The sequence below is a fragment of the Pelodiscus sinensis genome, chromosome 17 (genome assembly GCF_049634645.1).
Source record: "Pelodiscus sinensis isolate JC-2024 chromosome 17, ASM4963464v1, whole genome shotgun sequence".
Classification (NCBI taxonomy): Eukaryota; Metazoa; Chordata; order Testudines; family Trionychidae; genus Pelodiscus; species Pelodiscus sinensis.
The window spans coordinates 32,274,170-32,301,897 of NC_134727.1; the positions used below are offsets into that span (position 1 = coordinate 32,274,170).

Here is a 27,728-nt window from a genome sequence, read left to right on the forward strand (position 1 = left end):
CAAAATTGGGTTAATGTGACAGTCACATCACACCAGATAGTTCTTCTTTTTTCTTTATTTTAACCGTAAAGGTGCAAATTCTGCTCTAACTCATGTGAAAGTCCAAATGCTCAAAATGCTGATCCAGTACAAGATACAGAGTTTACTTTCCAGTCCTGCTAGGCCAGCTGCGACTCAGCAGTTCGGAATCCAGAACCTAACCCAAACACTAACACTTCCACAATAGGAATGTATAAATCTTAACAAAAACAATGTGGGGATGTCATACCAACAGCCCTTTCATGTTTGCACAGGATTCTGGCTATCAGATTTCTGAAAAGTAGCTGTTAGTTTTCCGGTGAAAGACAAAAAATTGCAATGAAATACAATTTCACAAAATACACCCATGGAGATCCAGATTCAGATTTGGGTGACAAACCACACATTAAAGTCAATAGAGCATTGAAAAATAAATACAAGCTGCATGTTTAATGAATGTCACAGCTGGTAGGGAACGTGTCCATATACTTCATTACATTGATTATCTCCTGTGCCAATGGCTGTGAAAAGCTCAGACTATGAGTGGATTAACAAACCAAAACAGTAAGAAAACCAGAAACACCATATTAACATTTTATCTGTCAAGTCAACAGAATTCAACTGAAACTCGACAATATCTACCAAAGCACAAAGTGTTCTCTGCATCAATTGTTCCAGGGATACCTGAAACCAATTTGAACCTTACCTCGTTTAATTGCAAACTTGACACTGAGACCCCGGGCTGATCGGAGAAGTCCTGCTGCCCAACATAATTGATGGATGTTTGCCAGTTTATCAATCCACAATCACCCAAACAATGTTAGAAACTGAACATTTTGTTGCACCCAATTGGTTGCTTGTCACTTTTAGCTCTGCTCAGATTGGGCATGTCAAAATGTTCATCCCAACCTCTTCAAGTGAAGATGGGTTTTTTGGACATATAACAAGGTTGTAACTGTGTTTTGCTTTGATAGACAAGGTGGGGGAGGTAATATCTTTTATTGGACCACTTTGTCTCGATAATATCCTGGTACCGATACAGCTATGATACTTCATATGGCTTTTGCTTAGAAATTTAGGTTTAGCTAAAGCTAAAACTCAAAGCAAATGGGTGATTCCAAAATGAGGCAGATCAAAATCCACGAAACAGACCCTGCAGAGCCCTGCAAAGTAAAACTGTCAGTATTCACACAGGTGCTAATGAACTTCACCATGCATGAGACTTAGGGATTTAGTAATTAGAGCACTAAGCTTAATTTCAAAATACCTGTGTCCAGGGGAGCTTTGCCTCAGCTTCACCGTGTGACCTCTTGCAAGTCATTCCCCTGCTCCCTGCCTCAGTTTCTCCACCTGTCAAATTGAAATCATTATAGTTATTCTTTGATTTGAGAGCCATGGATGAAAAGCTCAAGAAGTAGAAAGAACTATTTTTACCATAAATATCTGGAGAAAGCTCTCTTTACTTAACATGCCAATCAAGTGAATGAAGTTCTGTTCACTTTTACAGTGGAGGTAGAATGGGAGGGGAGAGCTATACAAAAATGTGAATATTTTAATTCTACCCATTTATGGCTTCATAGTCTTATTTTTGCCCTGAAGCAGCTTGTGATCACACACTGGGGCTATGTCTAGACTGCAGGCTTCTTTTGGAAGAAGCTTTTCCAGAAGAGAGTTTCCAAAAAAAAAATTTTCCAAAAGGGTGTCTACATAGAAAAAGCACATCGAAAAAGCGATCTGCTTTTTTGAAAAATAGCGTCCACACTGAATGGACGCTATCTCGTATTTAAACTGTGATTACTATGGATAGAATGGCCACCAGGGCACCTGTGCTTTTTCCTCTTTCCTCTTCTTTCTAAAGAACTTCCTCTTCTCTGTCCACACACGCCTTTTTCTGAAAGAGCTCTTTCAGAAAAGGTGTTCTTCTTCGTAGAAAGAGATTTACCAATGTTGGAAAAAGCCCTCTGTTCTTTCTATTTTTTTTTCTCGAAAGAACATGATTGCAGAGTGGATGTAACTGGAGTTTTTTCAGAAAAACAGCCATTTTTCTGAAAAAACTTTGCAGTGTAGACATACCCTGGGACAGATTCTGCTTTCAGTTATGCTGCTGTAAATGGAGAATAATGAATTGGAGCCAGCTGGCTTGTGAGAACATGTTCTCTTGTTTGTCAACAACTCGCATAGGTGATGAAAAGTTATAAGAAGTAAGGAACGATGTGTTAGAAGGTGTTATTAATATCCCTGGAAAGGAAACGTGTGGTTTGAGTGTAGGATTTTTAACGTGACAGATCCTGCAAATTACACAATCTCTCACAGAAGAGTGCCACACCCCAAAAGGCTTTTTTTTTCTATCACATGGTTAAGAGGATCAAGTATGAGCTGAGGTAATTGATGCTCCAAAATCTTTTCTGAGTTGCACAATCTCTCTCCGATAATGAACACTAGCATGCCTGCATAGATAGCTGCACTAAAAACAATAAAAGGCAGATGTATATAAAAATGCATCATATAATCCAAGCTATTATACCAGGGCTTAAATGCTTGAGCTTTTCCAAATACACTAGTCACACTTTAGTATTAATACATGTCCTTCTGCAGCTCCAGACAAGGCAGATGTCATTTCAGCATGTTAATAGTTAAGATGTGACTCAGGCCCCAGTTTGCCCTCTACATGGGAATACTCTAATGCTGTAAAAGAGCTGTACTCAGGAAGCGGGATTCTTATTTTGCATTCATACTTTCTTATCAGCCTACAGTTTTAATCCTCAAATTGCAAAATTGTTTGTGGCTTTGCTATACACTAACTCCAGGTTTCTCTTACACATGATCTGGGGGTAATACATTTCTTCTGATGCTCGCTAATAAACCTGGCACTAAGAGGTAGAAATTATCTTTCCTTCTGCTTTACAAAGGAGCAGGGAGCTAACGCAAATGTGTATTTGTGGGTGAGCAACCCAGACACAGTGGGATAGAATCGGGTTGAATATATTTTTGCTAAACATTTCATAGACACAATATTTTGATGGACAACCCCCCCCCACCCACCCACCCTAAGTAATTCATTGCAGTTGTATGGTGCCTTTCATTTGAAGATCACAACACACTTGACACACATTTCCTAATTCACCCACCAACATGCCTGGGAGGTAGCAAATCATCCGTTTTATATGAGGGCAACGCCAAAGAAGAGAGAACAGTTAAATGGCTTGTCCATAGATACATAATAATTTAATGTCAGACCTGGAATAGCACCCGGGTGAGTACCCATTAACAGAAGCCTGCTGTCACCAATAGGCATCACGCTAACCTTGAGGGCTTAATGATATTGGCCACCAGGACACCACGGTCTTTGGGACTGCTTCTCCTCTTTCAGATATTGGCTGTATACTGGTGTCACTCTGATGTCAGTGAATTACTCCCCGGCTACGTCTAGACTGGCATGATTTTCTGGAAATGCTTTTAACTGAAAAGTTTTCCGTTAAAAGCATATTCGGAAAAGAGCGTCTAGATTGGCACGGATGCTTTTCCGCAAAAGCACTTTTTGCGGAAAAGCGTCCATGGCCAATCTAGATGCGCTTTTGCGCAAAAAATCCCTGATCGCCATTTTCACGATCGGGGCTTTTTTGCACAAAACAAATCTCAGCTGTCTACACTGGCCCTTTTGCGCAAAAGTTTTGTGCAAAAGGGACTTTTGCCCGAACAGGAGCAGCATAGTATTTCTGCAAAAAGCACTGATTTCTTACAGTAGGAAGTCAGTGCTTTTGCAGAAATTCATGCGGCCAGTGTAGACAGCTGGCAAGTATTTCCAGAAAAGCAGCTGATTTTCCGGAAAAACTGGCCAGTCTAGACACAGCCCCCGTGTATGTGAGAAGAAACTCCAGCTCCTCCCATCATGTGCAGATGGATACCTGTGAGGCTCACACATCTGAAGCCAGCATATAATTATGCTTTTGCTGTGGCAAACCTTACAGTGCAGAACTTGCTTCCCCCTGAAACCTGTCCTCACTATGAACAGAATGTGCTGCACATGGGGATATAGGCAAGGAGTGAGACTCTTGCAGACTCTGTGCACAGGCTTCCCAAACTGCAGCAATGCAAATTAGTGAGATTTCTTCACATCCTGGAGGTAGGAAATGCTAGTTTGGCAGCATGTGGTTACCTTTATGAAAAACACAAACTCCTTCATCAGTGAGAGGGGAATCTGGCTAGAAATGATTCCCTTCAAAACAGGGAGATCCAGCCCCGACAGATCTTTGTTTAAAACTGGCACTGAATAGGTTTCGGGAAATTCTCATCACAGGGAGCACTGAGCTAGTGGGGGACCTACAGAAATGTGTCTGCTTGTTATTTTAGAGGAGACAAAGAAGTGAGCCCCTGTGCAGAAGCAAAGTATCATAAAGAGGTATGTGGACCTTAGCTAGAGAGAGCCAGCCAGAGATGAATGCTGGTGTGTTTAACAGAATTAAAGGTTGCCCATTGTTAGGGAAGTTTACTCTCCTTGAGAATCATCACAGGCGCTGGGTGACAACTGCTCCTGGTCTTTTGAAGTGCAGCTTTAGGCGTTTCATTTGCTATCTTGTCACCCATTGGATCAGAGGCTTCCTTACCACATAGGGTCATTGGGTAGCAAATGAATAGAGGGCATTGGCCACTCAGAACTTCACCTCATAAATATCCGAGATCTGGATCCTTGTAACTTTCTTTGTCCTGAGTATCCCCCTTTGGGTGTGGGGAGAAGCAGAGCTGTCCTGCTCATTCAACCATCTCCGGTACGGGGAGAGCTTTAGATCGGGCAGTGGAATAAAACCTCCCCGTAACTGACAGCCATGAAGAGCAACACCTTTATCATCTTCACAAGCCTTGGGATCTATTCTGCCATTTTCAACACATCAGCATGGTAGGGTCTCAGCCCAGCTGCAGGAGGACTTTTTGGTGATGCTTCTGAGCCTGTGTTCAATTATCTCACTTCCCCTGTTTTATTTCTTACAGGTCTGTGAACAACTTTCTGATGACCGGGCCAAAGGTAATTTATACCTGGACTGTTATGAATTTTTAACTATAGAGTTTTCCTGTTAGCAAACCAAATATTGCCTCTCTCGGGCACCCCATTTACTGAGCTGCAATATGGACACCAATTCCCTGTGTGTAATGAGGGGAAACAGTTGAAACCCATTTGAATTTGGTTTCAAGTGGCCTTGGGAAAGGGGTGGGAGTTTAAGACTCATTCTTTTTCTATGCAAGGCATATCTGACCTACTCCACCAGCGTGGCTGTGGGGGCCCACAGTGGAATTGAAGAATGCAAACACCAGTTCACCTGGGAGCGCTGGAACTGCCCAGAAAGTGCCCTTCAGCTCTCCACTCACAACAGACTGCGGAGTGGTAAGTGTGTTTTTAGAGGCAGGGCATGGATTTTCCTTGGGCTCACTCCTTTCCCTCCTGACATCCCTGGGTACATACCAATTTATATAAGGAGGTCGGATCTAGACTTATCTAGCTCCATATATTAGAATGACAGCAAGTTGGAAGAGAGACAGACAGAGGTCACCCTGCAGACAGCCTCACAGTAAAGACTTGTATGTTTATTGAGAAAGTTGTACCAATTTAACCTCAGGTGAGACTTTTAAACTCAAATTAGTCAAAGAGTACATACACATTCTTATTTCAACTTTAAAGTGGCTTCTTTCAATTTAACCTATAGGGTAGGAGCAGGTTTAAGCTGAACTGAAACCTCTTAAACTACAATTTAAAAATGTGCCCACAGACAGGTTTGCATGAGTTTGCTTCTGATTTAAGTTAAACGGGTGCAACTTTCCTGCATAGAGAAAACCAAGTCAGACCCTGCCACCGCAGAAAATTGCTAGAGTGCAAACCTTATTGGGTAGCAACTGAAGTCAGTAATAATTGATCATGGTAGAGTTAGGATCAGGCCTGTTATTATAAAATGTCACTGTCACCGTGAGAACTTCTTTCCATACATAGATACACATGGGTACTGTGGTGACACCTTGTGCCAGTAAAGTTATTGAAACTGAAACAAAACTGACAGAAGGCAGAATTTACAAGCCCTTTGCCATGTTCTATGGAGGTTTTAATTCCTGCACCACTTTATCTTTTGTCCTAATTGTGTTATGCAAAGACCATTCCTCTCCTTTCCCCCTCATACCCATACCCTCATCAGCCATGGCTCTGTTAGAAGCTCCACAAGGGGGCCTTCTTCCCAGTAAAATGGGGACTGAGGGTTTCTGTTCATGAGGGTTGACAGCCTCTTTCCTCTCCTTCCAGCTACCAGAGAAACCTCTTTTGTTCATGCTATCAGCTCAGCTGGAGTCATGTACACGCTCACCAGAAACTGCAGCATGGGAGACTTTGACAACTGTGGCTGTGATGATTCAAGGAATGGCCGTGTAGGTGAGCTGTGATTTTACTGGTGTGGTAACATGGCTCTGCTTTTGGTTAGAAGGCATAACAATTGTCAGACCTGAAAACATGTAGTGCTACATTCGACTCTTTCCACTGGGCAGCCCTACTGACTTCCTTGTAACAAAGTTAGAAATTGGCTCCTGCTTTGAACAGTCACATTGAAATGATTCCTTGGTTCCTAAAAAACAACACATGGTCCTGCAGCACCTTAGAAACTAACACAAAATGTAGATGGTACCATGAGCTTTTGTGGGCACAACCCACCCACGAAAGCTCATGATACCATGTACAATTTTTGTTAAGTTTCCAAGGTGCTGCAGGATCATCTGTTGTTTAAGTTTATTTAGGTAGACTAACACAGCTACCCCTCTAAATCCTTGGTTCTTGTCATTGAGCTAACTCCCTGCCAATGCAGAATGGGCTCCTCCAACCAGTTTCCTAATAGCTCTTGAGTTTGCACGTTGCCTTGAAATCCACCTATGCCCTGAGCTTCTGCACATAGCTATTATTTGTGAACGATGTGTCCTTTCCTAGGTGGCCGAGGATGGGTCTGGGGAGGCTGCAGTGATAATGTGGAATTTGGCGAGAGAATTTCCAAACTATTTGTGGATGCTTTGGAAACCGGACAAGATGCCAGAGCTTTAATGAATCTGCATAACAATGAAGCAGGGAGAATTGTAAGTAAGCAAAACCCAAGTCTGTGTCCAAAATGTCTTTGTAATCAACACATTCGCAAAGCTTCCCAGGTCTCATTCTCCAACCCTGAGTTGTCCCATTGACTTCAGTAAGATGGCTTGCATGAGTCAGTACTACTCCATGTGCATAAGGAGTAAGGCTTGTGGAATCAGGCCCTAAAATCTGGACATCAGAAATGGCAAAAGCTTCAAAGAGCTTGTGCAAAGCAAGCAGTATAGTAAGGTGCACCATTTCTTGAGGCTTCACAGACCCATAGCTTGTAAGCACTTGTTCAGATCGCAAGTGGATCAAAACAATATTTTCATGTCCTGTGACATGGAGCTCAGGGCCACTTTTAGGGAAGGAAATGTTGCATGTTGGTTAGAGCACAGTAGCAGGGGAAAGGCAGTTTAGATTCTAATCTTGGCTCTAACAGATCCCTGGGCAAGATCACTTAATCTTTTCATGCCTCAGTTTCCCTAGCTGTAAGATAAGGATGATATAGCAAAGCCTAGTAACTGTACGTTTAGATACTGCAGTGTTGGCACCCGCTAATTGCCATAGAAAGGACTGGTAGATGAGATTGGTTAAATGCTTGGATTTAAGGCGCTGCAGAAATGCTTAGTAGTCTCATTCTGTGTCTAAGATTATTTCATATCTTCTGAGTAAACGGTGCTGGTCTGACAGCTATGCACATGAATTTACCCACACATCTGGGACAGCCCAGGGAACAGCATTACCTTGCGAATGTGTTTCACCAGAGGCCTGGAGAGACACTCCCCCATCTGTAGTGGGAAGGTAGCTGAATGTTTGCCTCTCTCTCAGCTCCCAGTTAGCAATGGAATGTATTTCCATCAGGAGCTGGACTGAGAGCACTGGCTCATTTCACATGAGCACATGTCCATTTCACATAGGAATGACTTTCATCCACAACTGGCATGAGGCGGGATCAGAATTGGTGACAGAGAGAGGCGTGACCCCTTTTGCCATTCTAAGGTTTTATCGCACCCGCCTGTTTGTGCCCTGATTTTCTGCTGCTCCTAACTGATCTGCCTTTTCAGGCTGTGAAGGCAACAATGAAGAGGACGTGTAAGTGCCACGGGGTATCCGGCAGCTGCAGCATCCAGACCTGTTGGCTCCAGCTTGCTGAGTTTCGAGAAATTGGGAATTATCTGAAGATCAGATATGACCAGGCCCAGAAGCTGGAGATGGACAAGAGGAGGATGAGAGCGGGGAACAGCGCTGACAGCCGGGGGGCCACGGCAGAGACTTTCAGCATGGTGCTAGCCACAGAACTGGTCTTCCTGGAGGACTCTCCTGATTACTGTGTCAGGAATGCCAGCCTGGGCCTGCATGGCACGGAGGGACGGGAATGCCTGCAAAGTGGCAAGAACCTGTCTCAGTGGGAGAGGAGGAGCTGCAGGAGGCTCTGCACCGAGTGCGGCCTGAAAGTGGAGGAGAAGAGGACTGAAATTGTCACCAGCTGCAACTGCAAGTTCCACTGGTGCTGCCTGGTGAAATGCCAGCAGTGCAAGCAAGTGGTCACTAAGCATTACTGCTCCAGAAGAGATGGCACCTCTCCCAACAACACCCGGCGGCGGAACAGGGGGCACAAGAGATAAATCTGCAACCCTCAAGCGGACTCATGACAAAGATGGCAACTGATCTCTAAATTTGAGGTTGGGAAGAAATTTCCCCAGGATCCGGAGGGAGTTGGGGGAGGGGCGGGAAGGGGGAGGTGGCTAATCAGCCTCTTGAAGTGGGGATTGTCCATTGGGGTCAGGTGGGCATATTCCACACCTCCCTTGTTGTGTGATTACACAGAGCAGGCCCTGGTGGACCTAGGACATTCCTGCCTATTTTCCTGTTTCCTCTGGTTCTTGTAACTCACTTCTTCCTCATAGCCACTTGGTGTATCTGGTTGAAGTGTTTTCACTTGTTGGTAATCTCAGACAAAAGTCTGTGGGCCTGATTCAGATGTCATTTACACTATTGTCAATCATGGAGTAAATCCACTCAGGCAGTGGAGTAAGTCCAGGCATCAGTGTAACAGAAATCAGAATCCGCTGTTCCAGGCTGAAATCTGGATCTCCGTTACCCATGTCCTTGCTCCTCTGTTAACTTCACTGATGCTGCACAAGCCTAAGAGCAGAATAAGAACCTGTGTAGTTGATGCACGCTTTGTTTGGAAGTGTTTTTTAATGTCAAACTTATGCACTTTCTGATGTGAGAAGGGTCTTCACAAAATCATGGTTTACACTGGGACAATTACAACTTTTTTCACCTCAAGTGCTTCCTAGATTTACAGACAATACGTACAGATTTCATGCAGTGCATATATTTAAAAACAGACAGTTTTATATCTGTATCAGACAAAAGAATTTATAGTGCACCATTTGGAAAACAAATCAGTAGAGAAGAATTTGGCAGCCTCTCAACGTAATATTGATTATTAAGCAAGTTGTATTATTGCTCCAGCATAATCTGTTTGCTGTACATATTCTGATGGTATCCAAAAGGTTATGATTTTGAACTATATTTTGCAATAAATATTTTAAATTAAATCAATGGCTTTTACTTCCTGAATTCCTAAAAGTACAGCATGAAGTTATTTTGAAAAAGAGTGGTGTGCTTTTCCAACACATTTTAATTGCTAATCCAAAGCAGAGTGAAGTTTAATGAGAGGCTTTTCCACTCACTTAAGTATATGTTAGCTTAGGCTCAAGTCTAAATCTCTATGCGGATTTTTATAGTACCTATCACTGTTGTATCTAACCCTCCCTGAGTACTAAACACCCAGGCAACTGGCTTGCTAAAGTACATTTTGAAACTCCACACGTCTCTCTAATTTGTCCATGGCTTACCAGGTTCTTCAAACAATGCAAACTCTGAGGTGCTTTGATGTGGGAAGTATCCGCACTTGTTGCAAAATTCTTTATTCTGAGGAACAAGATGAGCCCTTTGAACTAGGCTGCTCCAGAGAAAACTCGGGGACAGTTGTGAATGTGTCTGCTAAGGCTCCCTGCTGATGCTTCTTACAAGCAACCTGATGCCATGCATGCTTGGGAAAACAAGAGGAAACCCTAACTTTTGCCCCTTATTGTGAATTCTGCCCTCCTCATTTGTGACACTGCAGTTATAATTTTGACATTGATAAATGTAATGAGCCATGTTTATACTTCCCCTGAGTCCACAAGCTTAAGTCAGAGAAGCCTGAGCCATTTTGAGGGGGGTTGTTAATCTATTAGTTTTGCCAAAGTCAGAAGTTGAGATAGCTAAATACTTTTAAAATATTTTGCTATATGTTATCAAGACAGCTGGTTCCCTTGATTGAAAATAGCTGAGTTAATAAGCACATTGAGCAACTGATCAAGGGGTCCCTAGCAATAACCCCTTGCCCGTGGGGACATTAATATAGAGATTTACCTTTAAATATCAGGACAGGTTTTTTTTTAAATCAGTAATGTGATAAGATCCAAAGCTGTCTAATGTGCCCTACACAGAAGTGGGCCCTGAAGGCGCTTGTGTGGAAGCTGATAGATCCAATAAACAGAGTCCCCCCAAAAAAGAGGTGACCTAGGGAGAGTCTAGAGAATGAGAGACTGTGGGCTTGTCTACACTATCCCGTAAGTTGATGTAACTTAAACGCTGTCCACACTGTGTTTTGTTAGCGGGAGATTCCCCCCCTCCCCAACATAGCTTCTGCATCCCACTGAGGTGGAATAATTATACCAAAGAGGGAACACTTTCCCATCCATGTAGCACATCTTCAGCAGACACTACAGCAGCACAGGTGCACCAATGTATCAAAGCCCTAACTAATACCAACTAAAACCAAAAGTTTTCACAGCAGTTTAGGGAAGGTTTTCTACCAGAAAGCACACAAAAGGACTTTGTTTTTGCAGGCAGGTGGGGTGGGAAAGGATTCGAGGGTGTGTATGTGAGAGGATTGTTTTATGCAGAACACGAGACAGCTATTCACCAGGGTGGGGATTTTCAAAAGAATCTAAGGAGGACAGGCTCTTCTGGGGTTGTGAATTCCTATAGACTTTGGCATCTTGCTCCCTTAGGGTACGTCTACACTACAGAGGAAGATGGAAGCTGCTGCTGTTGATCTTCCAGGGTTTGAATTAGCAGTCTAGTTAAGACAGCTAATTCAAAGTGAGGGGGCTCTCCGGTCAATGCCAGTAACACTGCTTTCCTGAGGAGTAAGGGAAGTCGAAGAAAGAGTGTTCTTCAACTTCCTGCAGTGTGGACAGCGCCAAAAGCTGAGTTCAGCTACTTCGACTTCAGCTATGCAATTAACGTAGCTGAAATTGCGTATCTTAATTCAACATTGTCCTTTAGATGCATTTGAAAATCCCAGTCTGTAAGATCTGAGCCTTTGTATTTTATTCTCCTTAACGCAACTATTTTTCTCGTGCCCCACTCCTTCCTCCAGAATCTATAGTCACCTAGGTAATGTTTACACTGGGGAGTTATTTCGAAACAACTTCCCTTCTTTCAAAATAACAAGTTGAGCATCCACACTACTAAGCCTGTTATTTCGAAATAATGAGCTTGTTATTTCAAAATAATAACGCCTGCTTGTGAAGAGGAATAAGCTTATTTTGAAATAGTTATTTCGGGAGTTATTTCAAAATACCTTATTTTGAAATAACCTGGTAGTGTAGACATAGCCGTAATGGGTCTAATTTGGGCCTTGATCCTACAAGCTCTTATTAAGGTGCTTGCCTTCCCACCTGTAAAGAATCCCATTGACATCAAGAGGACTACTCACATAGGTACAGTTTTGCCCCACACTCTGTTTCTTATTACATCTCTGTATAAAAAGATCAGGAGTTGCAGAGTGCTGCAAAAAACCCAGCAAGTTATACCACAATGAATGTAGGTTAGTACTGCTTTATAATAAAATTATTATTAATAATACTAGCAATAATAATCAATAATAATATATAGTAATAATAATATTGGGAGGAGAGGTGGGACCAGGGTGCTATCAAAACAGTCCTTTATTTGTGAAATACATCATTGGTAACTCTACTCACAGGCCAAAATTAAAACATATGTCTGTCTGCAGGATCAGGACCGTGGAGTTAGCTGCTCAAGGCAGGGACCAGCTGAAATTTCAGTTGTTTGTACTAGCCCAGTTCCACTGATTTCAGTGGGGTTGTGCCAGAGAACACAATATAGCCACATCACGTTTTCCTATGTATTTGTATAGAACAATGCAACCCACCATTACTACATAAACATAAACATACTACGAATAATCATTCTCTGAATAATCAGGCACTTGCAATATGTTCCAACCAAAGGCATAAAGATACTTTAACTCTGGTGAATTAAAGAGGAAGGCACATATCATTTCAAGGCAGAAACTTTGGTGCCTTTTTTATTATTTGCAAAGGTAGTATTGACATCTCTCAGTAGATAGGAAAAAGCTTAAGACCCAAATGATAAACCCATTAAGCAGAGCTGTGCCGTGAAAAAAGCTCTCAGTATTACAGTCCTTCAATATTCTTTCTCCATCCATCTTGTTGCTGAGATACAGTACTCAATCACTCCCTGCCGGATTCCATAAAAAGCCATAGAAATGTAAGATTGTCTCCATCCATCACTGCACTAACAGAGCCAGCAAACCCCAGGGGGCTACTATTCACTTCCAGCAATATTCACCTTCACAAATGTCATGTAGACAAGTTGTCACATTCTAATGGTCCTTGAGTTTGTCCCAAGACCCCATCCAGCAGCCCAACTTAATTCTTTAAAAGGCAGTTGCTGCCCAGTTCACTACATTTGATCCAGCACAATTTCATATAACCTAGGACACCCACAATCTCTTTTTAAGATTACAATAAGGCCTGTCATTTTCTGTTCTCAAAACTTCCATCTCAGACTATGTCCCAGGAGAAAACATTTACTAAGACCAATGAGTATGGCGTCACCACAGGTTTTAAAGTCCTTAATTCAGACCTAGGAACTTGATTCTCAATGCCCCATGAGGTCATTTTATGTGGCTGGAGCAAAGGTGACCAAAAAAGGTGACCTAAAAAGGCAGCTGAGTATTGCCAAGATGTAAGGAATCCTTCAAAACAGCTTTACACTGCCCGCTTCCCCCACTCACCATCTAGAAGACACAGGAAAGGGATGTTCCTCTGAGATGGGAAGGGGTGGGGTGGTAGGGACTTGAGGAGGTAGAATTGGAGCAGGAGGTATATCACTGACCCGCTACTAAGGGATGATTCTTAGGTCAAGTCTACACTGACACTTTACAGCACTGTAAATTTCTGGCTTAGGGGTGTGAACATACACACACACACACACACACTCTCTCTCTCTCCGAGTGCAGGAAAAGTTACAGCACTGTAAAGCACCAGTGTGAACCAGGCTACAGATATCCTGACATTGGAAAAAGTTCAAAAAAGGACAACAAGAATGATTAGGGGTTTGGAATGGCTGCCAGAGAGGTCTATACAATCATGACTGGTGTGGAGAAAGTGAATAAGAAAAAGCTATTTACTTGTTCCTATAACATAAGAACTAGGGGTCACCAAATGAAATTAGTAGGTTGCAGGTTTAAAACAAACAAAAGGAAATACTTCATGCAATGCGCAGTCAACCTGTGGAACTCCCTGCCAGAGGATGTTGTGAGGACCACGATTTTAACAGGTTCAGAAAAGAACTAGATACTTTCATGGAGGACATCAATGCTTATTAGCCAGGATGGTAGGAATGGTGTCCCTAGCCTCTGTTTGTCAGAGGCGGGGAATGGGTGACATGGGGTGGATCACTTGATGATACCCTGTTTTGTTCATTCCCTCTGGGGCATCTGGCATTGGCCATTATCGGAAGACAGAATACTGGGCTAGCTGGATTTTTGGTCTGACCCACTCTGTCCATTCTGATGTTCTTATGTTGAATCTTTTCTCCAAAGTTCTGCACCCTGTCCAGACACAGAATGCCCATCAGCATGAATAGCGTATCTGTGTGAACATTTCCAGTGGCTCATCAATACTCCACTTTTCCTGTTTCAGAGACTTCCCATGTAGTGGTATGGGGGGATGTCTGTCTTGGAGTGGTGTCAGCAAAGTCATGGACACACACATATCCAAGAAATAAGTTGACCAAATTCAAGCCCATTGCAATTATCACAAAAGGTGAAATTTGCTCCTTTGCAGAGACCCAGCATAAAGCCTATGCTCCACTGAGTGGCACTGGCAGTAGCTCCAGGACCATGCCTGGGGGGGCCTAGTGCCTGGGGCAACCTCCCAGTGTCCCAGTTGTGGGGACCGGGGTAAACCCCACCACCACCACAGGCTCCACCCCATCCCTCAAACCCTATCGCTGCTCTGCCCATACCCCACCATTCCCGCCTCTGCTCTGCCTCCTTACCTAAAGCCCCTCCTCCAAGCAACACAAGCCAGGGGATTACCGGGGGGGGGGGTTGGTGGAGGGTGGCAACAAGGGTCACCCCCCCTCCCACATTCACCATGGTGACACAGAGCACAGAGAGCTGGTGGGATGGGGCAGAGTGGAGCAGGCTGCCTGGTTGCTCTAGCTCCCACTGCTGCGGTGAAGGGGGTCCTACTGCTCCGGCTCCCCTGCTGCTGTCCTGTGCCAGGCCTCCAGGTAATCCCCCGGGCTACCCTGGGCTCTGATCATGGGATGATTGAAGCAGCCGTCGCAGGGTCCCCCAAAGCATGGGGCCAACTGTCCTATGGACACAATGGCTCTGAGTTGGCCTACAGTGGCCTTGGAGGTATAATTTTCAGCTCAGGGAGACATACTTGAGCTAGCTCTGATGAAGACAGGGAGCTAAAAGTAGCAGTGTCACGGTGAATGCCTGGTGAGGGTGGGGGGAGAGAAATTCCATCTGAAACCCTAGATACTCACCCTCGGAGGTTCATGGCATCAGAGTCCCATACCTCTGCTACTCCCACGCCTTACCAAACCATCTCCTCACAGGCCAGAACGAGTCACTGTGAGCAGAAATAAATCCTCTGAAACTAACATAAGAACAGCCATACCGTGGCAGACCAAAGATCCATTTAGCCCAGTATCCTGTCTTCCAACAGTGGCCAAAACCAGGTGCCTCAGACGGCATAAACAGAACAAGGAAACTTGAAGTGATCCCTCCCCTGTTTCCCATTCCCAGCCCCATTCCTACTCATCCTGGCTAATATGTACTGATTGAACTAACCTCCATGAATGTATCTAATTCTTTTTTGAATCCTGTTAAAGTTCTGGTCTTTGCAACATACTCTGGCAAGGAGTTCCACAGGTTAACTACACGCTGCGTGAAGAAATACTTCCTTTTGTTTGATTTAAACTGGCTATCTATTAAAACAAGAGTCACACATGCATACAATCATTGTAAGAGAGATCAATAGCCGGCAAATGGAATCAATAGGACTGTTGATACTGACTGCAGAGAGAATGGGTTTGGTCCAGCTGTGTACAATGACAGGCACACGGAGGGCATGAAGGATGGGCCCTGAAACAGCTAGTGTGAAGTTACAGTCGTTGCAAAGGAACTTGGAGAATGACTGCTCATTTGCACAGGAACACCTGGCACTCTGAATGAATAAGAAGCCAGAAGCCAGGGCTGGACAGCAGAGAATGGAGAACTTGCTAATTGCTCTGTTCATTCCCTCTGAAGCACCTGGCATTGGCCACTGCTGGAAGGCAAGATACTGAACTGCCTGGATCATTAGGGTCAGTCTTACGTTCAGTTTCTCTCCCACTATTATTCCATCACTGATAATCGCTGAGTTTATTCAGGCCAGCCCCACTTCAGTTGCTAGTGGGTTGCAGAGGACAGGCCTTGGTCTGTGTGCACTGGGTTGGCCTTGTCTCTGCTGTGCCAAAGTCCTGTTCTGGGTCCTTACTCTATATTGGATGCTTGTGCTGTATCCTCCCATCTCATCATATTAAAGTGTCAAGAAAATACAATCTTTGGCCATCCATCTCCCGCACTTCTGGCAATTGTCTGACATGAATATTATGGCTCTCAGAGTAGGGATCTCCATCACTCAAGCTGACAAGTGTAAGAATCCCCTTTCTTGGACATGGTGAGTGGCCTTTTCATATGCAGGGAGACTTGCTGGTCAGGCCACCTCTTGTTTAGTGAAACCAATGAGTCCCAACAATTCCCCCTCTCCCCCCAAGCCTTCAAACAAAAGTCATTGGCCCTTTTTGACTTGCAAAAACCTTATTTAGCATGACAAAGTTAAAGGGTCTTAATCAGCACTTGGATGGCCTCTGTGAGCTCCATGTACATGAATGAGGTGGAGGGCAATGATGGTGTATGAAGATGCATTATGCAAGATTTGTTGGCTAGGATCTTTAAAGGAGCTTACAGGAGTGAGATACCAAAATCCTGTTGACATTCATTAGAGTTAGGTGCCCATCTCCTATTAGGTGCCTTTGAAAATCCCATCTGTAATTTTTAACTAAAATTTGTACGTGGGTTCTTAAAAATTAGGCCCTTAAATCAAAGTGGCCCTAATTTTCAAAGCTACCAAGCATTTGCACTTCCCAACAAATTCAAAGTGGGAAGTTGAGTCTCTGTACTTATTTCTGGGCTCTGAGTGACAAGGATTCTTATCCCCTTCCATTCTCCTGTCTTTTCTCTCTTTTCTTACAGTCCTGCATTCTAGACGGAACTGCGTGAAGGAAGCTGAAATATATTGAAACTAGTCTATAAGATTATCCAAGATAAAGACATCACTGAAAACCTTTCCTTCTTAGAAACAAAGATTTCCTCAACAAATAAGATCTCGTTAATGCAGATTTTTGGCTAAGCAAATGTCTGGATTCACTAAGTCCATGTAGACAGTGGAACTACTTTTGTGTTCATTTTGATACCCATTCACTACCAAGGCCTATCTAATGTGTCATACCAAGTGCAGTGCAGTGAAACTTATAAAGTTCTTTTCCACTCAGTCTCATTAGAATCCAGGTAATTAATGGTTTCAGCATTTACAAAACTGCAACTTTTTGCAAAATCCAAGATAAGCACTTAGAGATGTTAAATTTCGATTAATCAGCTAATCGAGTAGTTGATGGACTTTCCTGCTACCCAGAAGAGCTGCCCATTGCTCTTACTACATTTAAAAGGCAGAAGAGCAGTGGGGAACACGGAGTTCCCGCTCACTTCGTGTTCCCCCGCTGTACTTCCACCTTTGAAATGTACATTTCAGTCCCTGCTTGCGTTGTTTTCTCGCTGTGCCTCTGCCTCCCCTACCCCCCCATGGAGACAGCGCTGGGGGGAACCAGCTTTTAAACCAGCTCCCCTATCACCAGCTCCTGCTCCCTCCCCACTTGCTGCCTCCCTCTGGCATAGAGGCAGCAGGGGGAGAGGGGAGAACGACTAGTCGAGTCACTATCTGACTACCTGATAAGCATATGCTTATCAGATGGTCAACTATTTGCTTCCATCTCTAACGGGTATTGCCAAAATTTTTCGGTGGGGGAAGAATACCTGGGAGTACATATCTATTTGAAAGTATTTAATTTGGACTCTTCATGATTGGTGATGATAACTTCATAATTAATAAATATATCTAGACTAGTAGCATCCAGATGCCCTGTTCAGAATTACACTAGAAGCTGTACAACCAGAGATAGGCAAATTCCCTACCCTAAACAGCATTCCACCTAAGATGTCTCAGCGGTGTAGCCATGTTAGTCTGTAACTTTAAAAACAACAAGTAGTCCTGTAGCACCTTAGGGTATGTCAACACTGCACGCTTACTTCGAAAAAGAGCATCCACAGTACAGGGAAGCCTCAAGATGAGTCCGAGGCAGGCTCCCCTAATGTGGACTTAGAGCCCCAGGAGGCACTGGGGAGGAATAACTTAGCATGGCCCTGGTGAGGAACTATTTCGACATAGCAGCAGTGGAGCAGCCACACACCCCCTCTTCCGAAAGAGCTTTTTCGGAAGAGGCGTTATTCCTCGTGGAATGAGATTTACCAACATCAGAGAAAGCCCTCCGTTATTTCAATTTCTTTTTGAAATAATGCAATTGCTGTGTGGACGCTAGTTTTGTTTTTCCGGAATAATGGCTGTTAGAGACTAACGCACCCTTAGAGACTAACAAAAGTATATATAGTATCATGAGCTTTCATGGGTAAAACCCACTTCCTTAGATGATGAGCTGGAGAAGAATGAGCAATACGATGAAGTGTAAGGGGAGCTGGAGACAACCACCTCAATACAACTTACATATATATTTGCTATTTCCACCCACACCACTAAAGTGCCAGCAGCAAAATCATTATTTCATGAATGAGTAAGGGGACAGTCCCTGACCCCAGCAGCCTAAACTGTCTTTCATAAACAGACAAGTCTGTTCAGACCCATGACAGGCCAGAAGACAGTTCTTCATTGAGTGGGGACCTCCAGAGAGACCAGCACTGAAAGGCTTCATCAATGAAGAACACTTCCTAAAGAGATGGGCCTTATCATTGGAGAAATTCAAATCCACAGCCAATTTTATGGCTTGGACCCATAACTATTTTTCTCCCAAAAGGATATCGAGAGGGAGGACTGCTGATGCCCGAGAAGCAGCCGGCAGCTCCCAAGAGTAATGGGAAGCATAAGTGTGATGAATTCAGCCTGGAGTGGGAGAAGGCTTCCCAGAGACCAGCTAGGAGGATTTGTAGGCAGGAGAGAATGGTGCAGGACAAGGAGCTGGAACCTGTTGTGAAAGGCAAGGAAGCCAATGAAGAGACCGAGGTTACATGGTAGGAGGGAAGTGCTCACAGGTCCCAGTGTTCCCTGTAAATTATGCACTTGTCCGGCCACTCAGGAGAGATTGCAATGCCATCCAGCGGATTAGCAGAGCACTCCACCCCAGCTAAGATTTGTTGTTTCTACTGGTGGTGCACATCTGCACTTGCCTTGGTGTACACAGAAAAATGTATTCTGCACATAGTTGGAAAAAATCTGCACATGGATGGAAAAGGTTAGAGAGAACATTGCTAGTGACTCCTGTTAGCATTAATGGAAGCTCTATATGGGCACAACCAGGAGAGAAAAGGTCTTCAAGAGCCATATATGCGCAAAGCCTCGGCAGTATATGACCCTTAATTTCCTCCTCAAATGGCTTCAGTAGCCCCTGGTATGCAATAAAAGATGACGATGATGATGGAATAAAGACTGTAAAAACAGTGGGGGGAGACACAAAGGATTAATGCTTTAACCTTTCACCTCAAATTGGGCTCAACTATGGGCCATACGCAGAATAAGTTTGTTGGCTGCAGCCTCCTTTCTTTGGAGACACGGGCTGGATCTCAAAAGCACTGCAAGCATGGCACTGCTAGGCAGGTTTGTCTCAGGGCAGAACTGGAGCATGCCTAGGGCAGCAAAGCGGCGAGTTCTGAAATGTGGAGCAGCTCCCCTGGGACTCTGTCCTGTTTAAGTCAGTGGGACTCTTGCCACTGATTTCCACGTGCTTTGGGTCAGGCCTGCCGCAGATCCACACCAGGCCCGGTTATCGTTGGTGAGATCAGGCCTTTTCCCTTGTTTATTCTGACGATGGTAGTTCTGCCGTCTACTAATATAGTGAGAATGCCCCAAGCCACATGACTCATTATTATGCACAAAACCATCCGGGGGCACTGTTAAAGAGGCCAGGGAGTTCCCACAATCAGGACTCCAGTCTGGACAGGAATAAAGACCAAATACTCTGGTCTGACAGCTTGAACGCTGCCTGCAAGAGGCTGAACAAGTCCTTGGAGGCAGCGCTGCAGGCTGGGGACTGTGGTCTCTACCCACTCAGGCATCATGTAATGGTTACTCATGGGCACAACTGCATCCATGGAAATCCTGCAGCAGCAGCTCCTTTCCCCTGCGGCTGGACACAGCTACCTGCTGTGGCATTGTGACCTGGCGGCACCAACAATCCACAGCAGCTCCCTCCATCACCCCCAACTCACAATCACCCTCTCTACACTGAACCAGGATGAAAAGACCCTGGAGGGGGCCTGAAGAATAAGCCCACTCCACCCATATCTTGGAAATACAAGATGGTACATGCTTGGAGGAAATAAAGAATAAGGATTGGCAAAGTGAATACAGCCTTCGGTAAACGCAGGAACATTTGGAAACTTAATACCGAATCCTGACACGCAAAACTTAGCGTCTAGTCAGCAGTCGTCGTAGCCATAGCAACCGATGGCTGTGAAACCTGGCAACTAAAGAAAACAGATGCTCAGAAGTAAGATGTGTTTCATCATCAGTGTTTGCAGAGAACATGAGGAGTAAGCAACGAGAAAAGAAAAAGGAACGATGAGGTCAGAAAAACAGCTAAAGCAAGGTCTCTATCGCAAATAATGTGTCAGAGAAGATATCAATGGCAAGGGCATGTGTCACGAATGGATCGTACCCAACTAGCAATTATGGCTGTCAGTTGGAAGCCAAATACTCCAACAACAGGGGTAGATCTAGTGTAATCCACACACCTGCTGGCTCAGATGTACTGTCCCATGTAGTGGCACTTAGACCACTTACAGAAAGAAGGAATGAGTCCGATCTACAGCCTTAGCTGAGCACCAGCTGGCTTTTAGCTCATGCAGTAAAGACTCATGTGCTAATCTCTAGAGGTCCTAGATTCGGTTCTGCCTATCGATGTTAACCAGGATGACTTGGAAATGTACGGTTATCAACAACATCGAAAAATGTAATTTGAAATGGGAGGACTTAGGTCACATGGCAGCTGATAAGATGGAGAATGTGGATAGCCTAATGTGCTGAAAAGCACAGGCCCGCCTAAGGGGCACTCATCCAGCAGCAGCACTTGGGGTTCTGAGACACCCGTGTGCCATGTCACAACTCACTCAGAGTTAGCCCTGCTGGCCCAAACCCAAATGATGCCAAGACCCTGTCATGACCCTGTGCACCAGATCACAGAGTTGGTTGAGAGCAAGGAGCCAGGCCCAGTTTTACAGGACAGGAGCTGAGGCTTCTAGGTGAGTGCGAGGCAGCCTCACTTTTCAACTCCCGGCATTCAGGTCCACTTCAGTGTCAGGGCAAAGAGTGCTTCTGTGGGTGCTCACTGCCCCCTCGGCAGGGTAAGCAGGAGGCGGGGCAGGGCAGGAGAACTCGCACTCAATAGGGAGGTGACATCCACCCCTGCTAAGAACATCAGAACAGTCATAGTGGGTCAGACCAAAGATCCATCAGGCTCAGTGTCCTGTCTGCCGACAGTGGCCAATGCCAGAGGGAATAAACAGAACAGGAATCATCAAATGTTCCCTCTCCTGTCATCCATTTCCAGCCTCTGACAAACAGAGGCTAGGGACATCATTCCTGCACCTCCTGGCTAATAAGTACTGATGGACCTAACCTCCATGAATTTATCTAGTTCTTTTTTGAATCCTGTTAAAGTCCTGGTCTTCACAACATCTTCTGGCAAGGAGTTCCACAGGTGGACTGTGCGCTGCAGACCAAACCTCTGTGAGAGAGTTCAAGATTAATCTTGCAAATTGCAAATGTAACCCTCAGCCAAGCAATTAATACCCTGTCCTAACACGACATGATCGACTGAATTCCCATATGAAATTATTATGTGTTTGCATTAGTGTGCACTTCACTGGGACCATGCATCTCTGAAATGTACATCTGAGGCAAAGGGGCTCTGGCTGCAGGACTTGAAGCTAGATTTGAAACAGTCCACAGTTCGGGTTTGATCAGTTGAGCTGTTAGTTCAGGCCCATTTCTCAGATCTGCAACTGTAAGGATCTGAAACAACTCTTTTACTGCATGATCGGGGATAGGAAGCATGCACATATTGGAGCTTTATCTCATCAATCACCAGACAACTATCACAAATCACAGTCCAATTCCTTTTAGACAGTAGGAAGCACTAAATTGAACCTCGGGTTTCCAGAGCCCCTCAAATACAGGCCAGGTACTTTCAGAGAGATAACGTAAATGGGAGATGAAGATGGATGCTCAAGACTTCCTGGACTTTAACCCTGAAAATGTCACATCAAGAGGGAGCCTGCCTTAAGTCATCTCAGATTCTTTCACTCTGAGAGACTGCTCTGAGTGAAGCAATTTCCACTGTTTAGTGCAGTTTCCCTCGGTGCTACCTGTTGGAAATATCTCAGTCAAGCTTCACAAAAAGTACAACTGGGTGTGACACAAAATGCTCTGATCATATTCAGCGTAGATGGTAATTCTAAACTAATATTTCTAGAGTATGGAATTGTGAGAGAAAATATTGCTTTCCGGGTCAAGAGAACTGGTAATGGCAGGTGTTCCCATTGACAGAAATTTCTGATGGCTAGAAGCTTGGACTGGATGACAGGGGATGGACACTCAGTAAATCAACCTGCTCTCTTCAGTCCATTTGAAGCATCGGGCATCGTCCGCCACTGGAAGACAGGCATCTGTGTTAGATGGACCTCTGGGTCTAACTCAGTATGGCCGTTCTTTTAAAGATGAATTCAATTTTAAAATCCCATGTCAGCGGGGCACATCCATTTAAATCTTCCAGATAAGGTGGGGGGAGAGGGCTTTATGAAATCAGAAAGGTAATGCATTTAAAACAAATGAACAGAAAATCCCAGTGTTATAGGGTATCATTGGAGCAAATAGCTCACTAATCTCCTAAAGAATTAAAGGTCAGGCATTGATAAGAATAGGAACAGCCTCAACTCTACACTGCAATTAGAATTACAAGGGTTATCAGTCCTTATCATTTGGGACATGAACTATCACCAGCTGGCACCAGGAAGAAGGAGTTTCTCACCTTTTGGTGAGACATCTGGCATTGTCCCCTCTTGGAGACAGGCTGGGGGAAAATGGATCAGAAGTCTGTTTCAGAATATGGCAAATACCATAAATGTACAAGCTATCACCATAACAGGGACACTTACCCTGCACCATTTGTCATCAGAATGAATTTTGCCACCAACTCAACCCTTGTCCCTCTATCTCTCTCCCCCTCCCCTGGGCTTACCATGTGAATTTATTGTAACAGGGATCTCTCTAAAATCTGCCTTTGTGACTCGAGGAGGTAAGATAACTCATCTTGTGGATGTTTATAATTGTGAAATGCTTTGCGTTGGTTAGGTTAGGGGTGGGAAATAAGAAGTGACATGACAGAAACAAATGTAGGGATGGAAGGGACCTTAAGAAGTCATCTAGTCCAGCCCCCCAAAACTGACTTTTTATCTCAGCTGAATTCCTCATATGGTATATCACAGTTCCCACCCAGCATGCAGATGCTTTCAGTCTAAATGACTTATTAAGCAAATGATAAAAACCAGAACAAGACGACAGTCTCCAAGTGAGAACACATAGGCTTTGTCTACACTGCAGGGCTACGTCTACACTGGCCCCTTTTCCGGAAGGGGCATGTAAATTTCACTAGTCGTCGTAGGGAAATCCGCGGGGGATTTAAATATCCCCCGCGGCATTTAAATAAAAATGTCCGCCGCTTTTTTCCGGCTTTTAAAAAAGCCGGAAAAGAGCGTCTAGACTGGCCCCGATCCTCCGGAAAAAGTGCCCTTTTCCGGAGGCTCTTATTCTTACTTTGAAGTAAGAATAAGAGCCTCCGGAAAAGGGCACTTTTTCCAGAGGATCGGGGCCAGTCTAGACGCTCTTTTCTGGCTTTTTTAAAAGCCGGAAAAAAGCGGCGGACATTTTTATTTAAGTAAGAATAAGAGCCTCCGGAAAAGGGCACTTTTTCCGGAGGATCGGGGCCAGTCTAGACGCTCTTTTCCGGCTTTTTTAAAAGCCGGAAAAAAGCGGCGGACATTTTTATTTAAATGCCGCGGGGGATATTTAAATCCCCCGCGGATTTCCCTACGACGACTAGTGAAATTTACATGCCCCTTCCGGAAAAGGGGCCAGTGTAGACGTAGCCCAGGGTTTTTCATGAGAAGCCTTTTGAGGAAGAGTTCTTGCGCAAAAACTTCTTGCGCAAAAGCGCGTCCACACCTCAAAAGCACATTGCAAAATCGATGTGCTTTTGCGCTAGAAAGCGTCCACACTGTATGGACACTCTTGCGCAATAAAGTTCTGATTGACATTCACAGAATGGCCATCAGAGCACTCTGTGCTTTTTGTGATAGGCTCTTTTTGCACAAGAAACCTCTGTTGAGCGTCCACAAACACTTTTTTGCTCAAAAAGGAGTTATGCCTCATAGAAGGAGGTATACCTACATCGCAAAAAGCCCTCTGTTCTGTTGATTGACTGTAGATTTTCTTGCACAAAAATGCGCTTGAGGTGTGGACGCTCCACAGGTTTTTCTGCAAAAATGGCTGTTTTTGCACAAAAACCCTGTAGTGTAGACATAGCCATAGAGTATTTAGTTTCTATAAAGGGCTACACTGATTTGAACACAAAATGGCTGACAGGACCGCAGACTCAGGACCCAATTTCAGTATTTGTCAGGAGTTCTTACAGTGAGGTGATTCTGCACCCCAGCAAGACCTCCAAGGCCCATCACATCAGGAAAACAATATAGGACAACTCTGAGGCTCTATGCCAGGCCCTCTTTAGCTCACCCCAATATTCCCCAAATAGGGAAGACACCAGCAACTTCAACTCTGGCATTGCTCTGGCAAAACGCCAATGTCCTTAGAGGTTAAAGGAGTAATACACAAAGCCAGGATAATCACAAAATATAATAAATTTATATGCAGATGAAACCTATTAACCCTCATAACCTTTATGGACATAAAAAGTCTTCTCTTAAGGGACATTTTGAAATGGGTTGTGCCCACAAAAGCTCATAAAACAACATAAATATAGTTTCTAAGGTGTTATAGGACCACTAGTTTTTTAAGTGTTTTTAAGTAACAAACACACACAGCTACCCCTCTGAGACTTTGTGGTATGTATTTACTCCATATTGCCAGTGGTAAGGACCTTTTTGTAATTTTATTTTGATTCGGGAATAAAGTAACTGTACAACAAGATTTAATCTTTAAGAGATATTTGTTTAAGTTGGATCTGGCATATCATTAATCCTAGTGCTAAGGTATAAAATGCTACTGCAGCCTGAAGAAGTCTCCCTCATTCCTTTTTCAAGAGCAAGACATTCAGAAAGCTGCACTCCTATTTTAAAATGCAAACAACTTCTTAATAAAATCCTGAAATTCCCCTTTTGCTTGGTGATATATACCACAGTGCTGTTCTAACAGGAACATGGAAATGCTCATGCATGGAAATGTACCCTAGCTAATCATCTTGAAAGTTCCCCATTTTCATGTCATTGTGCTTACTACAGTACTGAACATTTAGCCACTGTGCCTCATAGTCAAGCTAACTGACAAAAATCTTGATCTCCTTGACTGCAAGCAGATGGTGGCTTCACTGTGGGGGAACTATATCCTTCCAAATACTTCATTATCTCCCTTGAGATAACTACGATTAGTCCCTAGAGATAATATTTCCCAGCAATGGAAGTGCAGCTATGTACTGGTAGGCTGCTATGCATTGTTGGGTAAAGTACACACACAAATACACTCACGTTTTCATTGCAAGCACTTACTTTAGTTTAACTTGAAGGTGACAGTCCCATTATATCACCCAGCAAATTTTTCCTCAGGTTCCTTAACAGGCCACTTCTGTCCTGGAGATGAATTCAGGCTCCTGATAAGTCATCAGCTACTTTGACATGGTTGTTGTGCTAACAACCATGACAGAATAATCTTTTGGATATTATTCACCAGAACAAATGCCACCCGGATTCTGTTTTTAATTACTGCTTTTACCATGAGGAACCTTTCTAGAACTGCCCAATATCTGTAAAACATTTCTCCAGATATTTTTAAAGACAGCATCCTCGTTAAGAAGTCACATGATTAAGATATGGCATCAATTTAAAATTCTTTCTTAGGAACTTATACAGAGCCCATTAATCTATCATCTGACAGCCCCACAACCTTTAAAGTACTTTTGTCTCCATATTAAAATTGGAGATACTGAAGCAGAGAGAGCCTAAGATACTACAAACTTTTGCCAACACAAGTCACGGCAGCATACAGCCACCACAGTCAATATACTGCATGTGCATATGCATTAAAGATGTTAGCGAGTAGTTGCGTGGAGTACTCGACTACTCTCTTTCCCCCGCCTCCTTGCTGCCTCTGTATGAGAGGCAGTAAGGGGGGAGACACAGGAGCCAGTGCTGAGGGGAGCTGGCTCAAAAGCTGGTTCCCCCCAGCACCGTCTCCCTGGTGCTGCCTATCCCCCCTGCTGCCTCTATCAGAGGTAGCAGGGTGTGGTATGGGGCGGGGGGTTGCTCCAGCAGCAGCCTGTCCATGGGGATACCAGCAGGGAGCTGGGGCCCCCCCGCAGACAGGGGCTGCTGCTGCCAAGCAGCCCCTGTTCATGGCACTGGGGCTGGCTGCATGCAGGGGCTGCTCCAGCAGCAGCCCCTGTCCACAGCCAGCTTTAGCTGCCGCAAACAGGGTCTGCTGCTGGAGCAGCCACTATTCGCAGTGGCCGGGGATGCCACAGCCACTGCGAACATGGGCTGCTGGATTCGGCGCAAGCTGGGACCGAGCAGTCCTGGCTCACGCTGGTCCAGGACGCTGCCCCTCTGCATTTTAAATGCAGTAACAGCCTGGCGGCTCTTTCTATCTTTGAAATGCAGAGCTGCAGTGCAGGAGACTCTGGAAGCTAACATGAGCCACGACTGCTCAGTCCCAGCTCCAGGAGCTACCTCTGCTGCAGCTCTGCAGAGCGGCCGTGTGACGGGGTGGCACAACCCCGCACTATTCAGGCTCCCCCCAGGGGGTGGAGAGCCCCGGAGCGGCTTTTCCCTGCCATAAGGGAAGCGGCAGTGGGGGCGGCAGACATGTGTCGCCCGACTGGCGGCTTGGCCAATGCTCCCCCGGACACAAAGGAGGAGGCGTTCCCCGCTCCAGGAGAGACTTCACCGGCGGAAGCCCTAATGCCCGCTGACGTCAGCACGGGGAAGATGCTGGGGGCGGGGCCAGGAGGGAAGGGGGAGGGGCAGCAGCCCTGAAGGACGCCAGCGCAGGCGTCCTGGAGGGGAGGAGCGGTACCCTCCACAGGATAAAGCCGACCACAACACCTGGACAAAGGAGGTCGACCAGAGCGCCAGATGAAGGGGCTCAGGGCCTTGAGGAAGCAGCACCCAAAGCACCCCGGTAAGTGGGGGTGAGGAAGTAGCCCAGGGCGGGTGCAGAATAGTTGCCCGTGGGCTGATGAGTTGCGGCACGTAGCCCCATCAGCCAGGTGAGGGGAGAGAGGATATTCTCCCCTGCCTTAGGGCCCTGGGCTGGGGTCTGGAGAGAGGGAGGGCCTGGACCCCCCTCACCTCTCTACTCGGTGTATTGCCTGGACAACCAGGGAATGACGGAACCACCCAATCCGGTCGGATGGGAGGAAAGCAGAAGCAAAGGCAGGGGCTAAGGGACATGACCAGGGTGGCTCCATGACATGTGGTGGAGAATGTGGGCAGCGAGGAGGCCCCGAGTGTAAGGGGGGGCTAGAGAGAGCTAGGAAGGCTCTAGGTTAAGGATAAGAGGATAAGTTTGTTTCTTTAAGGAGCTCGCCAAATGGAGGCAGCAAAGGTATTGGAATGGGTAATGGAAAACCAGCGCCAGCAGCAGCAGCACCA

At 45.0% G+C, this 27,728-nt stretch overlaps 1 protein-coding gene and 1 long non-coding RNA gene across 7 annotated transcripts in view; both read left to right on the top strand.

The window, feature by feature from the left end:
- Window positions 1-9,675, top strand: part of WNT8A (Wnt family member 8A) — a 41,721-nt gene extending 32,046 nt beyond the window's left edge. For 5 of the 6 annotated variants that reach the window (XM_075900466.1, XM_075900467.1, XM_075900468.1 and 2 more), the window contains 5 exons: window positions 5,005-5,038; window positions 5,257-5,395; window positions 6,299-6,424; window positions 6,971-7,113; window positions 8,173-9,675. In XM_075900466.1, the coding sequence (XP_075756581.1) occupies window positions 5,024-5,038; window positions 5,257-5,395; window positions 6,299-6,424; window positions 6,971-7,113; window positions 8,173-8,733 (984 nt within the window). In that variant the 5' untranslated portion in view covers window positions 5,005-5,023 and the 3' untranslated portion in view covers window positions 8,734-9,675. Of the gene's footprint in view, window positions 1-4,841; window positions 4,913-5,004; window positions 5,039-5,256; window positions 5,396-6,298; window positions 6,425-6,970; window positions 7,114-8,172 lie in introns of those variants that run through there. The other variant, XM_075900470.1, reaches the window with a different exon arrangement.
- A 10,355-nt stretch (window positions 9,676-20,030) lies between these two features.
- The window catches only part of LOC142818740 (uncharacterized), a 31,338-nt gene continuing 23,640 nt past the window's right edge, over window positions 20,031-27,728 (top strand). Inside the window, exon 1 of the long non-coding RNA XR_012896380.1 lies at window positions 20,031-20,414. This is a non-coding gene — a long non-coding RNA (uncharacterized LOC142818740). The remainder of the gene's footprint in view (window positions 20,415-27,728) is intronic.